Source organism: Oncorhynchus mykiss, chromosome 5 (genome assembly GCF_057628025.1).
Source record: "Oncorhynchus mykiss isolate SJ-2025 chromosome 5, ASM5762802v1, whole genome shotgun sequence".
Classification (NCBI taxonomy): Eukaryota; Metazoa; Chordata; class Actinopteri; order Salmoniformes; family Salmonidae; genus Oncorhynchus; species Oncorhynchus mykiss.
Window position 1 is genome coordinate 85,828,808 of NC_143026.1, and position 22,325 is coordinate 85,851,132.

At 44.6% G+C, this 22,325-nt stretch overlaps 1 protein-coding gene across 3 annotated transcripts in view; it reads right to left on the minus strand.

The window, feature by feature from the left end:
* Positions 1-9,533: 9,533 nt before the first annotated feature.
* syde2 (synapse defective 1, Rho GTPase, homolog 2 (C. elegans)) overlaps positions 9,534-22,325 on the minus strand; it is a 65,487-nt gene continuing 52,695 nt past the window's right edge. For all 3 annotated transcript variants that reach the window (XM_090236174.1, XM_021604584.3, XM_021604586.3), the window contains exon 7: positions 9,534-10,668. In XM_090236174.1, the coding sequence (XP_090092300.1) occupies positions 9,953-10,668 (716 nt within the window). In that variant the 3' untranslated portion in view covers positions 9,534-9,952. The remainder of the gene's footprint in view (positions 10,669-22,325) is intronic.

Below are 22,325 nucleotides of genomic sequence, written 5' to 3' on the forward strand. Positions count from 1 at the left end.
AACTCCACTATGGCCAAGACCAAAGAGCTGTCAAAGGACACCAGAAACAAACATGTAGACTTGCACCAGGCTGGGAAGACTGAATCTGCAATAGGTAAGCAGCTTGGTTTGAAGAAATCAACTGTGTGAGCAATTATTAGGAAATGGAAGACATACAAGACCACTGATAATCTCCCTCGATCTGGGGCTCCACACCAGATCTCACCCCGTGGGGTCAAAATGATCACAAGAACGGTGAGCAAAAATCCCAGAACCACACGGGGGGACCTAGTGAATGACCTGCAGAGAGCTGGAACCAAAGTAACAAAGCCTACCATCAGTAACACACTACGCCGCCAGGGACTCAAATCCTGCAGTGCCAGACGTGTTTACCCCAGTACATGTCCATGCCCGTCTGAAATTTGGAATTTGAACGTTTGCACGTCCACGTCCTCCATCCACGTCCTCAGACATGGATGGACATCTAATACTGACTCCTATTATGGGTGCCCTGGCTGTATTTTCAAACCAGACAAAACAAAACATACAAATACAAAAGATAACATACTGACGCACAACAACATCATCAGTCCTGCCCAGACCCACCTGTTCTATCTCCAGTGCCTGCACTACTCTCCACCACATGTCCTCAAATTGCACCATTTTGTTCCTCCTCGTCGCCCATGCTCTTTCAATATTTACATAATGAAGCATCTGCTTTTTCTATTGTCTTAACAATGGAGGATTGGTTGATTTCCAGTTTTTAAGAATATGTTTTTTCAAGATAATTGATGAGAAGAGTGTCGTCCAACACATGGGTCTCACTGCCGCCTCATATGACATGTCTTGAAATATGAGGACAGACGGATTAACAACTGTCATTACTCAGGCCATCATTTTTCAACTTCATAGCATTCCCAGAAAGAATGGATTATTGACAAATTGTTAGTCTTATACTTAAGACATGACTCTCCGTTTTGCTGTAGAATTGATTAATAATTACTAATGATTAATTATTTGTCTCTTGTATAATAAATTATATCCATGGGATTAAGCGTACATTTTTGTTAGCTGTAATTTTGTTTGCTATGCTCCCTCCAACTTGTGCCGATATCAGTTATTTTTAAGTCTTGGTTCCAATAGTTTATAGATTGTCAGTTGGATAGGTTCTCTGCAAGGTTTTGTATATCTTACCTATCATATGAGTATCATTTTTTGACTCAAATAGAATTTTGAGATTGCTCTGATATCCAAAAGATTTAAAATCAAAACTTTGAATTTGCATATATTTTAAAATATCTACATTGGTCTTTTTAATTCTGTCATGGAACTTAATGTATTTCCTAAAACCAATTATTTTACGGTTCCTATGCTTTTAGTTTTCCAAATTATCGGTGTATTCTGAAACGCTATCCAAGGATTATTCCATAGGGTTGTGTTTTGGGAGTGATATTGGTTCTTGCAGAATCCGTTTAATGTTCTTCCATATTGTTATGGTGTTGTTAACTATGAAGTTGTTAATGTTCTTCCATATTGTTATGGTGTTGTTAACTATGAAGTTGTTAATGTTCTTCCATATTGTTATGGTGTTGTTAACTATGAAGTTGTTAATGTTCTTCCATATTGTTATGGTGTTGTTAACTATGAAGTTGTTAATGTTCTTCCATATTGTTATGGTGTTGTTAACTATGAAGTTGTTAATGTTCTTCCATATTGTTATGGTGTTGTTAACTATGAAGTTGTTCATGTTCTTCCATATTGTTATGGTGTTGTTAACTATGAAGTTGTTAATGTTCTTCCATATTGTTATGGTGTTGTTAACTATGAAGTTGTTCATGTTCTTCCATATTGTTATGGTGTTGTTAACTATGAAGTTGTTCATGTTCTTCCATATTGTTATGGTGTTGTTAACTATGAAGTTGTTAATGTTCTTCCATATTGTTATGGTGTTGTTAACTATGAAGTTGTTAATGTTCTTCCATATTGTTATGGTGTTGTTAACTATGAAGTTGTTAATGTTCTTCCATATTGTTATGGTGTTGTTAACTATGAAGTTGTTAATGTTCTTCCATATTGTTATGGTGTTGTTAACTATGAAGTTGTTAATGTTCTTCCATATTATTATGGTGTTGTTAACTATGAAGTTGTTAATGTTCTTCCATATTGTTATGGTGTTGTTAACTATGAAGTTGTTAATGTTCTTCCATATTGTTATGGTGTTGTTAATTATGAAGTTGTTAATGTTCTTAGCTTAATCTTTTGAAAACAAACACGTAAAAAGATTCTGAGGATGAGGATGAGCATCTTCAATATGTACCCATTGTTCCTCTTTAGTGCATTTAACTATATGTCTGTAGTAAAAGCCTTGGGTGGCAAGTTGATACAATTCCAAGTCTGGATGTTTTAAATCACCCTCAGACTTAGGAAGACGTAAAACTTTTCATTTTATTCCATGAGTTTTATTTGCCCATATAAAGTCTGTAATGGAAGAGTATACTTTTTAAAAGAATGTCTTCAGTGGGGTAATTGGTGTTACGGAGCGTAAAAAGAAAGAAAAGAAAGGTAGCAGGCTACTCCACAGAGTTAAAATGATGAGGGCTGTCGTTCTGGAATGTCCCCGAAGCTGTGCCAAGCACTGGGAGATTCCCACATCCTAAAAATATTCCCCAAACTCTGCAGAGCCAGGAACACTTCCCAACTTTCCTGTCTTTTGTTGCTTTGCTCCAACTTTTCCATAGCAAAGATAGATTAACCCTAATACCTTGGAAATCCATATTTGAACCCTAACACCTTGGAAATCCATATTTGAACCCTAACACCTTGGACATCCATATTTGAACCCTAACACCTTGGAAACCCTTATTTGAACCCTAACACCTTGGAAATCCATATTTGAACCCTAACACCTTGGAAATCCATATTTGAACCCTAACACCTTGGAAATCCATATTTGAACCCTAACACCTTGGAAATCCATATTTGAACCCTAACACCTTGGAAATCCATATTTGAACCCTAACACCTTGGAAATCCATATTTGAACCCTAACACCTTGGAAATCCATATTTGAACCCTAACACCTTGGAAATCCATATTTGAACCCTAACACCTTGGAAATCCATATTTGAACCCTAACACCTTGGAAATCCATATTTGAACCCTAACACCTTGGAAATCCATATTTGAACCCTAACACCTTGGAAATCCATATTTGAACCCTAACACCTTGGAAATCCATATTTGAACCCTAACACCTTGGGGAATCCATATTTGAACCCTAACACCTTGGAAATCCATATTTGAACCCTAACACCTTGGAAATCCATATTTGAACCCTAACACCTTGGAAATCCATATTTGAACCCTAACACCTTGGAAATCCATATTTGAACCCTAACACCTTGGAAATCCATATTTGAACCCTAACACCTTGGAAATCCATATTTGAACCCTAACACCTTGGAAATCCATATTTGAACCCTAACACCTTGGAAATCCATATTTGAACCCTAACACCTTGGAAATCCATATTTGAACCCTAACACCTTGGAAATCCATATTTGAACCCTAACACCTTGGAAATCCATATTTGAACCCTAACACCTTGGAAATCCATATTTGAACCCTAACACCTTGGAAATCCATATTTGAACCCTAACACCTTGGAAATCCATATTTGAACCCTAACACCTTGGAAATCCATATTTGAACCCTAACACCTTGGGGAATCCATATTTGAACCCTAACACCTTGGGGAATCCATATTTGAACCCTAACACCTTGGGGAATCCATATTTGAACCCTAACACCTTGGGAATCCATATTTGAACCCTAATACATTGAAAACCCTTATTTGAACCCTAATACCATAAAAACCCTTATTTGAAATCCCTTCTAACTTAAAGGCAGGAAGTCACAGCACAGTAGCGGATTCTGAAAGCAACATCGGTAGAAACCAAGACCCAATAAACAACTGACTGTTAATGACTGTTAATGTTAGACATTTTAATACTGGTCTAAAGTGAATAGCAAAAAGACATAACAGACCTTACATCTCAAAATGGGATGCTTTGAGTGTTTCACTTTACTCTCATCTACCGGCCGAGGATTTGGCAGCAAAACATGGTTGAATCAACTTGACAAAATGTAATAACCAGAATGACGCAAGGCCATGTGAAATATATACTTTAATATGACCATACATTTCTCAAGATCAGTACAAAGTATTATTCTATTTAGTGATGCTTTCATCATAGCTTTATGTTTCGAAGACAGACATACAAACAGGACAGAGATGAAACAAAACAACTATTACAGAAACACGTTGACCGTATGACACTTACTGTACACGCAAACAATGATGTGCACGTGCTCAGACACAATGTGGACATGTGACACACTGATTAAGAGGGAAGGAGGGAGGGGGTTAGAGCAAGAGTGAAGAGGGAGGAATGCATTGATAGATACAGTGCTAGGCCAGCCCCGGAGGAGAGGAAACAGGGCCAGGTCAGGCCCGGAGGAGAGGAAACAAGACCAGGCCAGGCCCGGAGGAGAGGAAACAGGGTCAGACCCGGAGGAGAGGAACCAGGGTCAGACCCGGAGGAGAGGAACCAGGGTCAGACCCGGAGGAGAGGAACAAGGGCCAGATCCGGAGGAGAGGAACAAGGGCTAGATCCGGAGGAGAGGAACAAGGGCCAGATCCGGAGGAGAGGAACAAGGGCCAGATCCGGAGGAGAGGAACAAGGGCCAGATCCGGAGGAGAGTAACCAGGGTCAGACCCGGAGGAGAGGAACCAGGGTCAGACCCGGAGGAGAGGAACCAGGGTCAGACCCGGAGGAGAGGAACAAGGGTCAGACCCGGAGGAGAGGAACAAGGGCCATATCCGGAGGAGAGGAACAAGGGCCAGATCCGGAGGAGAGGAACCAGGGTCAGACCCGGAGGAGAGGAACCAGGGTCAGACCCGGAGGAAAGGAACAAGGGTCAGACCCGGAGGAGAGTAACCAGGGTCAGACCCGGAGGAGAGGAACAAGGGCCAGATCCGGAGGAGAGGAACAAGGGCCAGATCCGGAGGAGAGGAACAAGGGCCAGATCCGGAGGAGAGGAACAAGGGCCAGATCCGGAGGAGAGGAACAAGGGCCAGATCCGGAGGAGAGGAACAAGGGCCAGATCCGGAGGAGAGGAACAAGGGCCAGATCCGGAGGAGAGGAACAAGGGCCAGATCCGGAGGAGAGGAACAAGGGCCAGATCCGGAGGAGAGGAACAAGGGCAAGATCCGGAGGAGAGGAACAAGGGCCAGACCCGGAGGAGAGGAACAAGGGCCAGACCCGGAGGAGAGGAACAAGGGCCAGATCCGGAGGAGAGGAACAAGGGCTAGATCCGGAGGAGAGGAACAAGGGCCAGATCCGGAGGAGAGGAACAAGGGCTAGATCCGGAGGAGAGGAACAAGGGCCAGATCCGGAGGAGAGGAACAAGGGTCAGACCCGGAGGAGAGGAACAAGGGCCAGATCCGGAGGAGAGGAACCAGGGTCAGACCCGGAGGAGAGGAACAAGGGCCATATCCGGAGGAGAGGAACAAGGGTCAGATCCGGAGGAGAGGAACAAGGGCCAGATCCGGAGGAGAGGAACCAGGGTCAGACCCGGAGGAGAGGAACCAGGGTCAGACCCGGAGGAGAGGAACAAGGGCCAGATCCGGAGGAGAGGAACAAGGGCCAGAGCCGGAGGAGAGGAACAAGGGCCAGAACCGGAGGAGAGGAACAAGGGCCAGGCCAGGCCCGGAGGAGAGGAACAAGGGTCAGACCCGGAGGAGAGGAACAAGGGTCAGACCCGGAGGAGAGGAACAAGGGCCAGATCCGGAGGAGAGGAACCAGGGTCAGACCCGGAGGAGAGGAACAAGGGCCATATCCGGAGGAGAGGAACAAGGGCCAGATCCGGAGGAGAGGAACAAGGGCCAGATCCGGAGGAGAGGAACCAGGGTCAGACCTGGAGGAGAGGAACCAGGGTCAGACCCGGAGGAGAGGAACAAGGGCCAGATCCGGAGGAGAGGAACAAGGGCCAGATCCGGAGGAGAGGAACAAGGGCCAGATCCGGAGGAGAGGAACAAGGGCCAGGCCAGGCCCGGAGGAGAGGAACAAGGGTCAGACCCGGAGGAGAGGAACCAGGGCCAGATCCGGAGGAGAGGAACAAGGGCCAGATCCGGAGGAGAGGAACAAGGGGCAGATCCGGAGGAGAGGAACAAGGGCCAGATCCGGAGGGGAGGAACAAGGGCCAGATCCGGAGGAGAGGAACAAGGGTCAGACCCGGAGGAGAGGAACAAGGGCCAGATCCGGAGGAGAGGAACAAGGGCCAGATCCGGAGGAGAGGAACAAGGGCCAGATCCGGAGGAGAGGAACAAGGGCCAGATCCGGAGGAGAGGAACAAGGGCCAGATCCGGAGGAGAGGAACAAGGGCCAGGCCAGGCCGGGAGGAGAGGAACCAGGGTCAGACCCGGAGGAGAGGAACAAGGGCCAGATCCGGAGGAGAGGAACAAGGGCCAGATCCGGAGGAGAGGAACAAGGGCCAGATCCGGAGGAGAGGAACAAGGGCCAGATCCGGAGGGGAGGAACAAGGGCCAGATCCGGAGGAGAGGAACAAGGGTCAGACCCGGAGGAGAGGAACAAGGGCCAGATCCGGAGGAGAGGAACAAGGGCCAGATCCGGAGGAGAGGAACAAGGGCCAGATCCGGAGGAGAGGAACAAGGGCTAGATCCGGAGGAGAGGAACAAGGGCCAGATCCGGAGGAGAGGAACAAGGGCCAGGCCAGGCCGGGAGGAGAGGAACCAGGGTCAGACCCGGAGGAGAGGAACAAGGGCCAGATCCGGAGGAGAGGAACAAGGGCCAGATCCGGAGGAGAGGAACAAGGGCCAGATCCGGAGGAGAGGAACAAGGGCCAGATCCGGGGGAGAGGAACAAGGGCCAGATCCGGAGGAGAGGAACAAGGGCCAGATCCGGAGGAGAGGAACAAGGGCCAGATCCGGAGGAGAGGAACAAGGGCCAGGCCCGGAGGAGAGGAACAAGGGCCAGATCCGTAGGAGAGGAACAAGGGCCAGGCCCGGAGGAGAGGAACAAGGGCCAGACCCGGAGGAGAGGAACAAGGGCCAGATCCGGAGGAGAGGAACAAGGGCCAGATCCGGAGGAGAGGAACAAGGGCCAGGCCAGGCCGGGAGGAGAGGAACCAGGGTCAGACCCGGAGGAGAGGAACAAGGGCCAGATCCGGAGGAGAGGAACAAGGGCCAGATCCGGAGGAGAGGAACAAGGGCCAGATCCGTAGGAGAGGAACAAGGGCCAGGCCCGGAGGAGAGGAACAAGGGCCAGACCCGGAGGAGAGGAACAAGGGCCAGATCCGGAGGAGAGGAACAAGGGCCAGGCTAGAACCAGAAAAAACTCCTTATATAATGAAAGCTTCACTGGATAGTTTCCCATCACCATAGGAAACTACTGCACTGCAGTGCAATCGCCTTAGGGACTAGCTAGCTGAATGATTTTCCTTTCTTTTAGTCTTTCAATGAAATGTTCTTTTGAACCTGGTTGTTAGTCTGTGTCAGCAGCTGTCAAAGGGATGACAAAAAAGGAACAAATAAAAAATAATCTCCATATACACATAAATATGATACGATAACCTCAGGTGGGAAATATACTTGTTTAAGTCAGTAATAAAGCTTTTGACCATGCAACAATGTTCATCAGTACCTTTTAAACACAACTATGAACTCAGATTAGACCAACCGGCGACAAAACAGATGCCAAATATGTACAAAAAAATATAACAAAAATAACAATATCTCTCTTTCTGCAAGAATGTATTTCTATGTCATATATATTACAGCTTAAGTTGTACCATTAGTCCAGCACGTTTAAGATGTGTACAGGTAGCTTAAGTGGGAGGAAACAAAGCAACATAGACGGGTTAGGTGACAACGTCACGAAAACCATGCACGCATTTCAATGGGGCAGAAGGCCATGTGTTGTGGTCCTGGATGGCCAGATAACTAGCAACAATGACAAGAATCTGCCATGTGGGGAACTGTAGGTGGCTCGTTTCAGCTTGTTTTGACTGATGTCACGTCTATGCTAATATGGCGAATATTCTCTAGCTAGCTAACCAACTGTAACAATGTATTTGTTTTCAATGAACATTAGAAACAAAATATATTTGACATGTTATCAACAGTCTAAGCCAACCCCATCTGTTTAACCCCATAGTTGCACATGTGTTGGTTTTGTTGCTAAACAACCAATCCGTCTATATAGTCTATCATGGGTCAACACTACAAGGTTATGGTGAGCATTTAAATATGCCTGTATGGAAATATATATATAAGCTGTAAAAAATCAAATATATACTCCAAATACATTTATATATACATAAATATGTTAAATACTGATCATTCTGAATCCCTGGATTTCTGAAAACTTGCTTTTATCTATTTAGGTAGTGGACTCACATGTCGTACTAGCCAGAGCCCTCTCCACACAGTAACTGTTTCTATGAAACACGTGAACTGCTGTTCTGCAGTCAGTACGTACCATCCATAAGTTTCCCATATTTGACTTGTTCCTCTTTAAACCCGCAGGTGATCACTGTCTGTCTAGATCATGGGTCTGAAACTCATTCCATGGAGGGCCTAGTGTCTGCAGGTTTTTTGGTTTTTCCATTTCAATTAAGCCCTAGACAACCAGGTGTAGGGAGTTCCTTACTAATTAATTACCTTAATTAATCAATTAAGAGCAAGGGAGGAGCGAAAACCCGCAGACCCTGGGCCCTCCGTGGAATGAGTTTGGTACGTGTGGTTCTGGGGAACCCCTGGGTGCACATTAAGACCAAACCCTGGTCTAGATCATGTGGGAGGTTGGGGAAGAAGGGCTAAAAGAAAACCAGATATTAATGGTTTTCACCCATGTCATATTCACTTATTCATTTTTCAAATACATGACATCACTTTAGTTATTTTTTCTATCTCTCTTTGTTGCTACAGATTAGCTGCTCTGTTCTAGCAGGTAGAGAGAAACACTTATCACCCATTATCTCCTTGTTTATGTGTTTCTTCATGGTATTGGAGCAGGTATGTATGTGACTGTATGATACGTTTGTACTCGTACCCGAGGAGGAGGAGGGTTCAGAGGTCTAGCCCCCTCCCTGGTTCTCCTCCCAGTCCATAGCCAGCTATACTGCATGTACCATATACCTAAATGACTTGTACTATACACTAAAGCCTGCCTCACAAGTGCATTGCTGTACGTCATAATGTTTCGTACCTCAATAGAAAAGCTCTCCCCTGCCTTAAAGTCCCACCTTCACACAATTAAGGCACCGTTTACACCCCTGGGGGTCAATGGGTTCTTCTAATAAGAAGAGAAGCAACAACAACAACAACAACAACAACCGGATAAGAACAACAGAACATGAGCGACATGTAAAAACAAGTCATCAAAAGCAAAACATTAATGAAACATCTAATAATGTCTTGTGGGTAGGTGCTAAATGAAGTGTCCAGCCAATCACGCACCAGAGTTCTAAACACCAGAGTTCTGCAGGGGCGCACGACACGGGTGCACGTGCCACTGAGTCGTCTTTATTAAAGGTCACCACGGCAACCCTGGAGCCAAATTCCTGAACCCCAACAACTCTCCAGTCTCGAAGCCCTTAGAATTAGCTAAGCCTTTTCCATCTTCGGGGGCTGTGTGTTTGAGTCAGTAGCATGTTAGGCTGAGTGTGTGTTTGAGTCAGTAGCATGTTGGGCTGTGTGTTGAGTAACTAGTCTGTTGGGCTGTGTGTTGAGTCAGTAGTCTGTTGGGCTGTGTGTTTGGGTCAATAACTTGTTGGGCTGAGTGTGTGTTGAGTCAGTAGCCTGTTGGGCTGTGTGTTTGAGTCAGTAGCCTGTTGGGCTGTTGGGCAGTGTGTTTGAGTCAGTAGCCTGTGAGGCTGAATGTGTGTTGGGTTAGTAGCTAACTTTGAGATTGTTCTTGTTCAGCTCTCTCTCCAGGTTGCCTATGAGCGTGTCGATGCTCTCCTGCAGGTCTCGCAGGTTGACCCTGTTGCTGAGAACGGGGCTGATGTCCTGGATCTTCATGTAAGCCTGGTATGTGTGCTCTTTGGGGCTGTGGAGGGGCAGGATGCGCTCATCATCATCATCACACACCCTATCGTCTGACGGCTGACCGTCACTGGAGACATCGCTCTCCTCTGCTTCTCTCTCCTCTTCCTCCTTCTCTACAGGTCCCTCCATCACCTCCTGGAGTAGTGGGGGTTCCTGTTTTGCTGTAGGTGGCTCTGCCTGTCCTTCCTCCTGTCCACTGTCCAGTAATCCTTCCTGTCTCAGCTCCTCTCCCCCTTCCTTCCCCCTGTCCTCTCCTTCCTGTCCCTCCTCAGTGACCTCCATATCCTCAGAAGGAACATCATCATAGTCATTTTCCTCCTCGGCCAGAGGAGGGGGGAGGTAGCGCTCTCCACAGCGACTCCAGTCACCGGCGTAACGGTTGCTAGGGCTGTCCAGTCGGCCTGGCCTAGGACGCAGCACCCCGGCCATCTCTGCATCACTCAAGTTCAGCACCTGGGGACGCTCCTTCCTCCGACGCAGGGGTGGAGCGGCAGGCTGGTCGGCTGGGCCGGGGTGCTCCAGGATGGGGGATGAGGTCTTTCCATGTGGGTCCACCACTATAAGGAGAGATGGAAAGACATAGGAGAGAGAAAGAAAGAGTTAGTTAAAGAGTAAACAGGAAGTTATTCAGTCAGTGCCATAGTCCTAGCTCTGTTAACTCCTGGTGTATGGCACAAGCTCTTCAAGCACTGTTGGTGCAAACCAATTAAAAAATATTATAATTTTCATTCAAGCACACTGTATACACAAGGTCCTCCTGGAGTCCAGCCACGATCTAAAGGTGGCAGTTTAGACATTAACCCATGCCATGCTGCATAGAAATATGCCAAAGCCACTCCAACACACTACTACTTCACTTCTACAGCTGTACATTTGACCTAGTCTTCAAATGTCTGTGAACTAACCTAACACACGTCCCTTCTGTGGGGTGAAGAAGGGGTAGGAGGGAATCACATGATATGAGCATGTCTGAGCCAGGAAGATGAACAGAACACTGAGCACGCCAACACTCCAACCACCACAGCCCAGTTACCTGTCTGTCTCTCTGTGTTCCTACTACACGGTGTCCCCCACAGTACACCTTTACATACCTCCTACAGTCAGTGGCGGAATAAAACAAAACAAACAGAACACATTTCAGAGGTAAAACTGATATGTCCACTCACTGCAACAAAAAGCAACCAGTCAAGCAGCCAGTTGACATGAACGACCTTGAAACTCGACTTTATTGTTACAGCTATTTCATGCTGAAGAAGGTAGAAAGTAAAGTACACAAGCCCCACAGTGGAACAGCAAAGCCAACAGCTGATTTTGATATCATGCTGTATGAATGCTTTCAATGAGTCCCACCGTAATGCCGGCGCGGTGTGCGGGGTATTTCGACAAAAACGTCTGTAGAGTCCGGATGGTTTGACTAATTAAAAGCTGAGACTCCCACGAACACGTAACATGTTTTGCTCTATGACTTCACAAGCTACACAAGAGTTGTTAGAAGGTATGGAATTCTTCTACATTCTTCTAGGAAATCCCGGGACAAAGTGTCTATAATACTGTAATAAGCTCACATAGTTGCTGTCTCAAATTCCAAACTGTTGTCACTGTCATTTCCCAGTGAGCAAACAATTTCTGTACTTACATTCGTATAAATTCATTTTTTATCAGGTTTTTGCTTTGGCGGACCTTCTTTTTTTATTGACAATTGTCAATAAATCATGAATGCATTTGTTTATATCAAATTGATTTGTGATCTACTTGTAGCCCTGGTTGTCCTGAAAATAACATGTTAAAACACTTCATTGTGAGGCTAAATATAAGGGCTGGATATACAGATAAATTAAAGTCAGATAAATGAAATGCCGATTTTTGCCGGGGTATCGTGACTGAGAGGGATGAGAAATTGTTGATGAACAGATGATGACTGTGTTACAGCGTGTAGTAGATGAACAGATGATGACTGTTACAGAGTGTAGTAGATGAACAGATGATGACTGTTACAGCGTGTAGTAGATGAACAGATGATGACTGTTACAGAGTGTAGTAGATGAACAGATGATGACTGTTACAGAGTGTAGTAGATGAACAGATGATGACTGTTACAGCGTGTAGTAGATGAACAGATGATGACTGTGTTACAGCGTGTAGTAGATGAACAGATGATGACTGTTACAGCGTGTAGTAGATGAACAGATGATGACTGTTACAGCGTGTAGTAGATGAACAGATGATGACTGTGTTACAGCGTGTAGTAGATGAACAGATGATGACTGTTACAGCGTGTAGTAGATGAACAGATGATGACTGTTACAGCGTATAGTAGATGAACAGATGATGACTGTTACAGAGTGTAGTAGATGAACAGATGATGACTGTTACAGCGTGTAGTAGATGAACAGATGATGACTGTTACAGCGTGTAGTAGATGAACAGATGATGACTGTTACAGCGTGTAGTAGATGAACAGATGATGACTGTTACAGCGTGTAGTAGATGAACAGATGATGACTGTTACAGAGTGTAGTAGATGAACAGATGATGACTGTTACAGCGTGTAGTAGATGAACAGATGATGACTGTTACAGCGTGTAGTAGATGAACAGATGATGACTGTGTTACAGCGTGTAGTAGATGAACAGATGATGACTGTTACAGCGTATAGTAGATGAACAGATGATGACTGTTACAGCGTATAGTAGATGAAAAGCAGGATCGTTCTTATTTCAGGGCTCAAGGAGGCATCTGCCATTGATCCAAGAATAAGCAAATAACCCCGAACCCCCATCACCTCAACCCCTGAACTCCCAGTCTCCCCATCCTGCCTGTGCCACACACCCTCCTGAACACTTCCAAATCCAGGGCTGCTCCCACTGTGCTGTCCCTGACCAGTTAAAAATATCCAGAGCCTCACACACCCTTCTCCCCTCCCCTCCCCTCCCCTCCCCATCCTCTCCCCTCCTCTCCTCCCCTCATCCTCTCCCCTATCCTCTCTCCTCTCCTCTCCTCTCCTCTCCTCTCCTCTCCTCTCCTCTCCTCTCCTCTCCTCTCCTCTCCCCTCACTCCCCCACTCTGCCATATTGTGATCTCTCCCTGACCACCTGCTCTCTGCCCAAACACACACGCCCGCAAGCACACATGCGCACACACACACACACACACACACACAAGCACGCCCACACACACACTCACCAGAAAAGCACAGCGGTCACCAAGGCCAAAGTGTCACACACACACTTTCACCTCCTTATGAAATTCACCAAATACTAAGGCCAAGCAGTCACATACACAGGCACATATCTGCCCACACACACACACACACACCGTTCATTAACACCCTCCTCCCCCATTGAAGACATAGCAAGTACAGAGGACAAGCCAACTCTCCTAATCACATAACCCCAGACACACTCATACAATTCCAGAAACACATTCACACAACCCCAGACACACTCACACAACCCCAGAAACACATTCACATAACCCCAGACACACTCACACAACCCCAGAAACACATTCACATAACCCCAGACACACTTACACAACCCCAGAAACACATTCACATAACCCCAGACACATTCACACAACCCCAGAAACACATTCACATAACCCAGGTCACACACTCCAGGCCTATGCAACAATGCAGTGGAAGGTGTGGTCCTCGTGAAGAGGCTGGATATATCTCATAATGATTGTGAAATGATTGGGTGAAGCTGGGAGGGCTAAGGGTTAAGGTTAGGACTGGAATATCCTAGGTGGAGAAGGTACTAAAAGTCATATTTTAACAAAATCGTGCAGTTTGAGGCCATGTGGTGGAAAGTGATACGGGCATGGAGATAGAGGTGATGGCTAGTGGGTCTGGGTAGGAGTGATGTAGTTGATGGAGATAGGGGTGATGGCTAGTGGGTCTGGGTAGGAGTGATGTAGTTGATGGAGATAGGGGTGATGGCTAGTGGGTCTGGGTAGGAGTGATGTAGTTGATGGAGATAGGGGTGATGGCTAGTGGGTCTGGGTAGGAGTGATGTAGTTGATGGAGATAGGGGTGAGGGCTAGTGGGTCTGGGTAGGAGTGATGTAGTTGATGGAGATAGGGGTGAGGGCTAGTGGGTCTGGGCAGGAGTGATGTAGTTGATCGAGATGGGGTGAGGGCTAGTGGGTTTGGGTAGGAGTGATGTAGTTGATGGAGATAGGGGTGATGGCTAGTGGGTCTGGGTAGGAGTGATGTAGTTGATGGAGATAGGGGTGAGGGCTAGTGGGTCTGGGTAGGAGTGATGTAGTTGATGGAGATAGGGGTGAGGGCTAGTGGGTTTGGGTAGGAGTGATGTAGTTGATGGAGATAGGGGTGAGGGCTAGTGGGTTTGGGTAGGAGTGATGTAGTTGATGGAGATAGGGGTGATGGCTAGTGGGTCTGGGTAGGAGTGATGTAGTTGATGGAGATAGGGGTGATGGCTAGTGGGTCTGGGTAGGAGTGATGTAGTTGATGGAGATAGGGGTGATGGCTAGTGAGTCTGGGTAGGAGTGATGTAGTTGATGGAGATAGGGGTGATGGCTAGTGGGTCTGGGTAGGAGTGATGTAATTGATGGAGATAGGGGTGATGGCTAGTGGGTCTGGGTAGGAGTGATGTAGTTGATGGAGATAGGGGTGACGGCTAGTGGGTCTGGGTAGGAGTGATGTAGTTGATGGAGATAGGGGTGATGGCTAGTCGGTCTGGGTAGGAGTGATGTAGTTGATGGAGATAGGGGTGATGGCTAGTGGGTCTGGGTAGGAGTGATGTAGTTGATGGAGATAGGGGTGAGGGCTAGTGGGTCTGGGTAAGAGTGATGTAGTTGATGGAGATAGGGGTGAGGGCTAGTGGGTCTGGGCAGGAGTGATGTAGTTGATGGAGATAGGGGTGAGGGCTAGTGGGTCTGGGTAGGAGTGATGTAGTTGATGGAGATAGGGGTGATGGCTAGTCGGTCTGGGTAGGAGTGATGTAGTTGATGGAGATAGGGGTGATGGCTAGTCGGTCTGGGTAGGAGTGATGTAGTTGATGGAGATAGGGGTGATGGCTAGTGGGTCTGGGTAGGAGTGATGTAGTTGATGGAGATAGGGGTGAGGGCTAGTGGGTCTGGGTAAGAGTGATGTAGTTGATGGAGATAGGGGTGAGGGCTAGTGGGTCTGGGTAAGAGTGATGTAGTTGATGGAGATAGGGGTGAGGGCTAGTGGGTCTGGGTAGGAGTGATGTAGTTGATGGAGATAGGGGTGAGGGCTAGTGGGTCTGGGTAGGAGTGATGTAGTTGATGGAGATAGGGGTGATGGCTAGTGGGTCTGGGTAGGAGTGATGTAGTTGATGGAGATAGGGGTGAGGGCTAGTGGGTCTGGGTAAGAGTGATGTAGTTGATGGAGATAGGGGTGAGGGCTAGTGGGTCTGGGCAGGAGTGATGTAGTTGATGTTCGCATGATGTTTGTTTTGTACTGATAAAATATCAAATAAAATCGTATAAAAAAAATAATAAAGGTCATGTTTTAACATATTAATAAGCAGAATGGGATTCAATTTGGAGGGCAGGGACAGCGAGGAGTATAAAGATCAGCTGCTTGCCTTGCATGTATAAGCTTAAGCAATACACCATGCAGCGTAGGTAAACAACACTATGATGTTAAATGCAGTTAGTGCAGTTGGAATGTTAGTGATCTGAGGGGATCAGACAGGTTTAGCCTTACAGGCTTCTATTCTCCATCCTCCTTAGACTTAAACAATAACACAGGCTTTGACATCTAAACCGCCTAGCAACCCAACACTCATACCCCTCTCTCTCTCATATCCTCCCTCTATCCCTGTACTCGACGGTGCGTATCTGTTCTCATGTCACCGTACACACAAAGAAGACAGCTGCTGAGAGCAGAACAGTTGGACAGGGAGACAAATTACCAACCATAGAGCCACAGTTGGTCCAGGATGTCTGTCTGAATCCCAAACAGCACCCTACAGGGTGTCTGTCTGCATCCCAAACAGCACACTACAGGGTGTCTGTCTGCATCCCAAACGGCACCCTACAGGGTGTCCACCCACTCTGCCCAGAGTGGGTGAAAACGCAATTTGGTGAGGAAATTTCACTTCCTTATGTTGTAAAGTACATTTTAACAAGACAAATATGATTATTCATGTTTTGAATAGTTCAATGGGGTCTTTCTCTAATATATCATTAACATATCATTAACATTACAGTTGAAGTCGGAAGTCGGTTAGGACATCTACTTTGTGCATGACACAAGTAATTTTTCAACAATTGTTTACAGACAGATTATTTCACCAATAATTCACTGTATCACAATTCCAGTGGGTCAGAAGTTTACAGTGCCTTGCGAAAATATTCGACCCCCTTGAACTTTGCGACCTTTTGCCACATTTCAGGCTTCAAACATAAAGATATAAAACTGTATTTTTTTGTGAAGAATCAACAACAAGTGGGACACAATCATGAAGTGGAACGACATTTATTGGATATTTCAAACTTTTTTAACAAATCAAAAACTGAAAAATTGGGCGTGCAAAATTATTCAGCCCCTTTACTTTCAGTGCAGCAAACTCTCTCCAGAAGTTCAGTGAGGATCTCTGAATGATCCAATGTTGACCTAAATGACTAATGATGATAAATCCACCTGTGTGTAATCAAGTCTCCGTATAAATGCACCTGCACTGTGATAGTCTCAGAGGTCCGTTAAAAGCGCAGAGAGCATCATGAAGAACAAGGAACACACCAGGCAGGTCCGAGATACTGTTGTGAAGAAGTTTAAAGTCGGATTTGGATACAAAAAGATTTCCCAAGCTTTAAACATCCCAAGGAGCACTGTGCAAGCGATAATATTGAAATGGAAGGAGTATCAGACCACTGCAAATCTACCAAGACCTGGCCGTCCCTCTAAACTTTCAGCTCATACAAGGAGAAGACTGATCAGAGATGCAGCCAAGAGGCCCATGATCACTCTGGATGAACTGCAGAGATCTACAGCTGAGGTGGGAGACTCTGTCCATTGGACAACAATCAGTCGTATATTGCACAAATCTGGCCTTTATGGAAGAGTGGCAAGAAGAAAGCCATTTCTTAAAGATATCCATGAAAAGTGTTGTTTAAAGTTTGCCACAAGCCACCTGGGAGACACACCAAACATGTGGAAGAAGGTGCTCTGGTCAGATGAAACCAAAATTGAACTTTTTGGCAACAATGCAAAACGTTATGTTTGGCGTAAAAGCAACACAGCTGAACACACCATCCCCACTGTCAAACATGGTGGTGGCAGCATCATGGTTTGGGCCTGCTTTTCTTCAGCAGGGACAGGGAAGATGGTTAAAATTGATGGGAAGATGGATGGAGCCAAATACAGGACCATTCTGGAAGAAAACCTGATGGAGTCTGCAAAAGACCTGAGACTGGGACGGAGATTTGTCTTCCAACAAGACAATGATCCAAAACATAAAGCAAAATCTACAATGGAATGGTTCAAAAATAAACATATCCAGGTGTTAGAATGGCCAAGTCAAAGTCCAGACCTGAATCCAATCGAGAATCTGTGGAAAGAACTGAAAACTGCTGTTCACAAATGCTCTCCATCCAACCTCACTGAGCTCGAGCTGTTTTGCAAGGAGGAATGGGAAAAAATTTCAGTCTCTCGATGTGCAAAACTGATAGAGACATACCCCAAGCGACTTACAGCTGTAATCGCAGCAAAAGGTGGCGCTACAAAGTATTAACTTAAGGGGGCTGAATAATTTTGCACGCCCAATTTTTCAGTTTTTGATTTGTTAAAAAAGTTTGAAATATCCAATAAATGTCGTTCCACTTCATGATTGTGTCCCACTTGTTGTTGATTCTTCACAAACAAATACAGTTTTATATCTTTATGTTTGAAGCCTGAAATGTGGCAAAAGGTCGCAAAGTTCAAGGGGGCCGAATACTTTCGCAAGGCACTGTATACCCACAGTAAAACTACTTTTATATCGACATAGATCGTACTTTTTGGAGAAATGTCCGCTGGTCTGATGAAACAAAAATAGAACTGTTTGGCCATATTGACCATCGTTATGTTTAGAGGAAAAAGGGGAGGCTTGCAAGCCGAAGAACACCATCCCAAACGTGAAGCACGGGGGTGGCAGCATCATGTTGTGGGGGTGCTTTGCTGCAGGAGAGAATGGTGCACTTCACAAAATAGATGGCATCATGAAGATGGAAAATTATGTGGATATATTGAAGCAACATCTCAAGACATCAGTCAGGAAGTTAAAGCTTGGTTGCAAATGGTTCTTCCAAATGGACAATGACCCCAAGCATACTTCCAAAGTTGTGGCAAAATGGCTTAAGGACAACAAAGTCAAGGTATTGGAGTGGCCATCACAAAGCCCTGACCTCAATCCCATAGAAAATGTGTGGGCAGAACTGAAAAAGCATGTGCTAGCAAAGAGGCCTACAAACCTGACTCAGTTACACCAGCTCTGTCAGGAGGAATGGGCCAAAATTCACCCAACTTATTGTGGGAAGCTTGCGGAAGGCTCCCCAAAACGTTTGACCCAAGTTATTTAATTTAAAGGAAATGCTGCCAAATACTAATTGAGTGTATGTAAACTTCTGACCCACTTGGAATATGATGAAAGAAATAAAAGCTGAAATAAATCATTCTCGCTACTATTATTCTGACATTTCACATTCTTAAAATAAAGTGGTGATTCTAACTAATTTAAGACAGGGAATTTGAACTTGGATTAAATGTCAGGAATTGTGAAAAACTGAGTTAAATTGTATTTGGCTAAGGTGTATGTACATTTCTGACTTCAACTATATATAAAAGGTCAGATTTCGTAACCTAATAAATCTGATAATAAGCCCTGAGCTCTGTTGACATCGTGGAGCAGGTTTCTCTTTTGAGGATTTTACATATTGTGGTCGTCGTCGTTAAAGTTGCTTCCATGGGTCACAAAAAGCTAAAATAGCATGACACCAGCTGAAATAAATGTAAAATGCTTTGAAAATAAAAAGCTTGGTATACGCTCAGTGCGCCGTTGACATTTCACAGAGACACGCTTATTTTTGTGAGAAATCTTTGAAAAAGAACAGGAATGTCGAATTAGTATGAAAAGCGTATACTAAAATATGAAAATACTACACGTCATGTCTCTAAATTGATATCCATCTTACCTTACCTTATATTGTATCTTTATCTTTAATTCTTGCACAAAACCCAGCCTAGCTGATGCGAAGCAATTTTCCACATTTTTTACCACTTTGTTTCTCTGGCCTCCATTGATTTAGTCACCCTAATTCTGGCCATGCTACAAGAGTAAAAACTTGACAAACGTTTGGACGGATTAGGATAGAGACCAGAAGTTTGGACCTTTTGAAAAGTATTCAGACCCCTTCACTTTTTCCACATTTTGTTACATTAGAGCATAATTTTAAAATTGATTAAATTATTTTTCTCATCAATCTACACACAATACCCCACTTAATATAATGTTTACATACCCTACATTACTCATCTCATATGTATATGTATATACTGTACTCTATATCATCTACTGCATCTTTATGTAATACATAGCCACTTTGTTTACATACCCTACATTACTCATCTCATATGTATATACTGTACTCGATACCATCTACTGCATCTTGCCATGCCGTTCTGTACCATCACTCATTCATATATCTTTATGTACATATTCTTCATCCCTTTACACTTGTACACTTGTGTATAAGGTAGTAGTTTTGGAATTGTTAGGTTAGATTACTCATTGGTTACTACTGCATTGTCGGAACTAGAAGCACAAGCATTTCACTACACTCACATTAACATCTGCTAACCATGTGTATGTGACAAATAACATTTGATTTGTATTTAATGACACACTTTTGCAAATGTATTGAAAATAAAAAACAGAAATACCTTATTGTGACCAGTTTCAGGAAAGTAGGCGTTTGTCGCACGTTACTACTTCACAGGAGTAAACATAATGTTTGTTAGCTTTAGCTACCTGCAGATTCATACTACAGCTATGACAATGTTTGTATTGGTAGTAGTATGAGATGGGATTATGCCGGTTCATTGTTTAGCTAGCTAAATGACTAAACAAAAGACTCCACTTCGGCCAGATTATTACATGACCCATCAAATTAGCCAGGTGTGTCTGGGGGTGGATATGGCCATCCATTGTATTTCATGAACATGTGTACATGTCTAGACAATAGTGACCCATCCACTTAGCTAGATGTGGCTGAGGGATGGTTATAGAATTTCCTTCACATGACCCATCAATGTAGATAAGTGTGGCGGGTAAGCGTCATCTAATAATGATAAAATATCAGGACACTTTCTGTTTTGATATCGCTACTATGCAAGGTTCCACTTGACTGTACCGTTTACACTTTCTGTATCCTGTGCATGTGACAAATAAATGTAAACTTTATTTGATATAGCGTGTGTTTACCACATAGCCTCACATGTGAATCCTTAAAGAGATGGGTGGGGCTAAGACGTAAGAGGGTGTGAACGATGCTGAATGGGTCAAAGAAAGAAAGGACAAAGAAGAGCTCTCCAGTACCAAAACATTCAAGGGCCATTTTCTCAAATGTGGGGTTATAAATGCATCAACTTTCAAACATAATTACGTTCCCATTGTTCCTCAATTGCAGTGTATCATATACCATTTTGTAGCCCTGAGTCTCTACTTTAATCCAATGTAAAAAACACAATTTCAAATTTTTCTACATAAGACCGAATCCAGGTGGTCGTCATACTTATATAGGTATTCAGACCCTTTGCTATGATACTCGAAATTGAGCTCAGGTGCATCCTGTTTCCATTGATCATCCTTGAGATGTTTCTACAACTTGATTTGAGTCCATCTGTGGTAAATTCAATTGATTGGACACAATTGCAAAGGCACCTGTCTATATAAGGCCCCACAGTTGACAGTGCATGTCAGAGCAAAAACCAAAACACCAAGCCATGAGGTCAAAGAAAATGTCTGTAGAGCTCCGGGATAGGATTGTGTCGAGGCACAGATCTGGGGAAGGGTACCAAAACATTTCTGCAGCATTGAAGGTCCCAAAGAACACAGTGGCTTCCATCAATCTTAAATGGAAGAAGTTTGGAACCACCAAGACTCTTCCTAGATCTGGCCAGAGCCCGGACTTGAACCCGATTGAACATCTCTGGAGTGACCTGAAAATAGCTGTGCAGCAACGTTTCCTATCCAACCTGACAGACAGAGCTTGAGAGGATCTGCAGAAAAGAATTTGAGAAACTCTCCAAATATAGGTGTGCCAAGCTTGTAGCATCATACCCAAGAAGACTCGCGGTCAAAACTGTAATCGCTGCCAAAGGTGCTTCAACAAAGTACTAAGGGTCTGAATAGTTATGTAAATGTTACATTTCAGTTTTTTATTTTTAATAAACTTGCAAACATTTCTAAAAACCTGTTTTTGCTTTGTCATTATGGGGTATTGTGTGTTGATTGATGGGGGGGAAAAACTATCAATTTTAGAATAATGCTGTAACGTAACAAATTGTGGAAAAAGTCAAGGGGTCTGAATACTTTCTGAATGCACTGTATCTACACAATTAACATAGTATGTTACCCATTGGTCAAAAGATGCGTTTTTGATTCGACACTTTACACCCTATTCCCTTTATAGTGCACTTATTTTGACCAGGGCCAATAGGGCTCTGAACAAAAGAAATGCAATATATAGGGAATAGGGTGCCATATTTTCTCTGGACAGTGATTTATATAAAAGCGCCACTACCCAATGAGCTTGGTTTACAACAAGGCTTTGGCCCTCCCAATATGATGAAGCACTCTGTGGCGCATTTCATCTATGACGATCGAACAGATGGCAGCGAATGGCTAATTGCTGTGTGTGTGTGTGTCAGCCAAGCCAAACCACCAGAGATCAAAGCGCCAGCCCAGCCTTTTAAAGTCATGTTTGGAACAGAACCACAGAGCTAGGAGCAATTTGCACTAGAAAGCAGTTCCACCAACATAGTGCCCTTCTAGGAAAGGTCTTGCTTTTGGGTGAGTGCTTTTTAAAGTCAGTAAATGTAATTAGTTGTTTATTAAGTTGTTGGCTCAGTGATTCACAATGCCCAGGATGTTCATAATCACAGATTGCCTGATCTTAAAGCCTCATACATCCACTGCAAGATAAAGTACCTAGTAATTAAGCTAGTCATTAATGAACTATAAAAA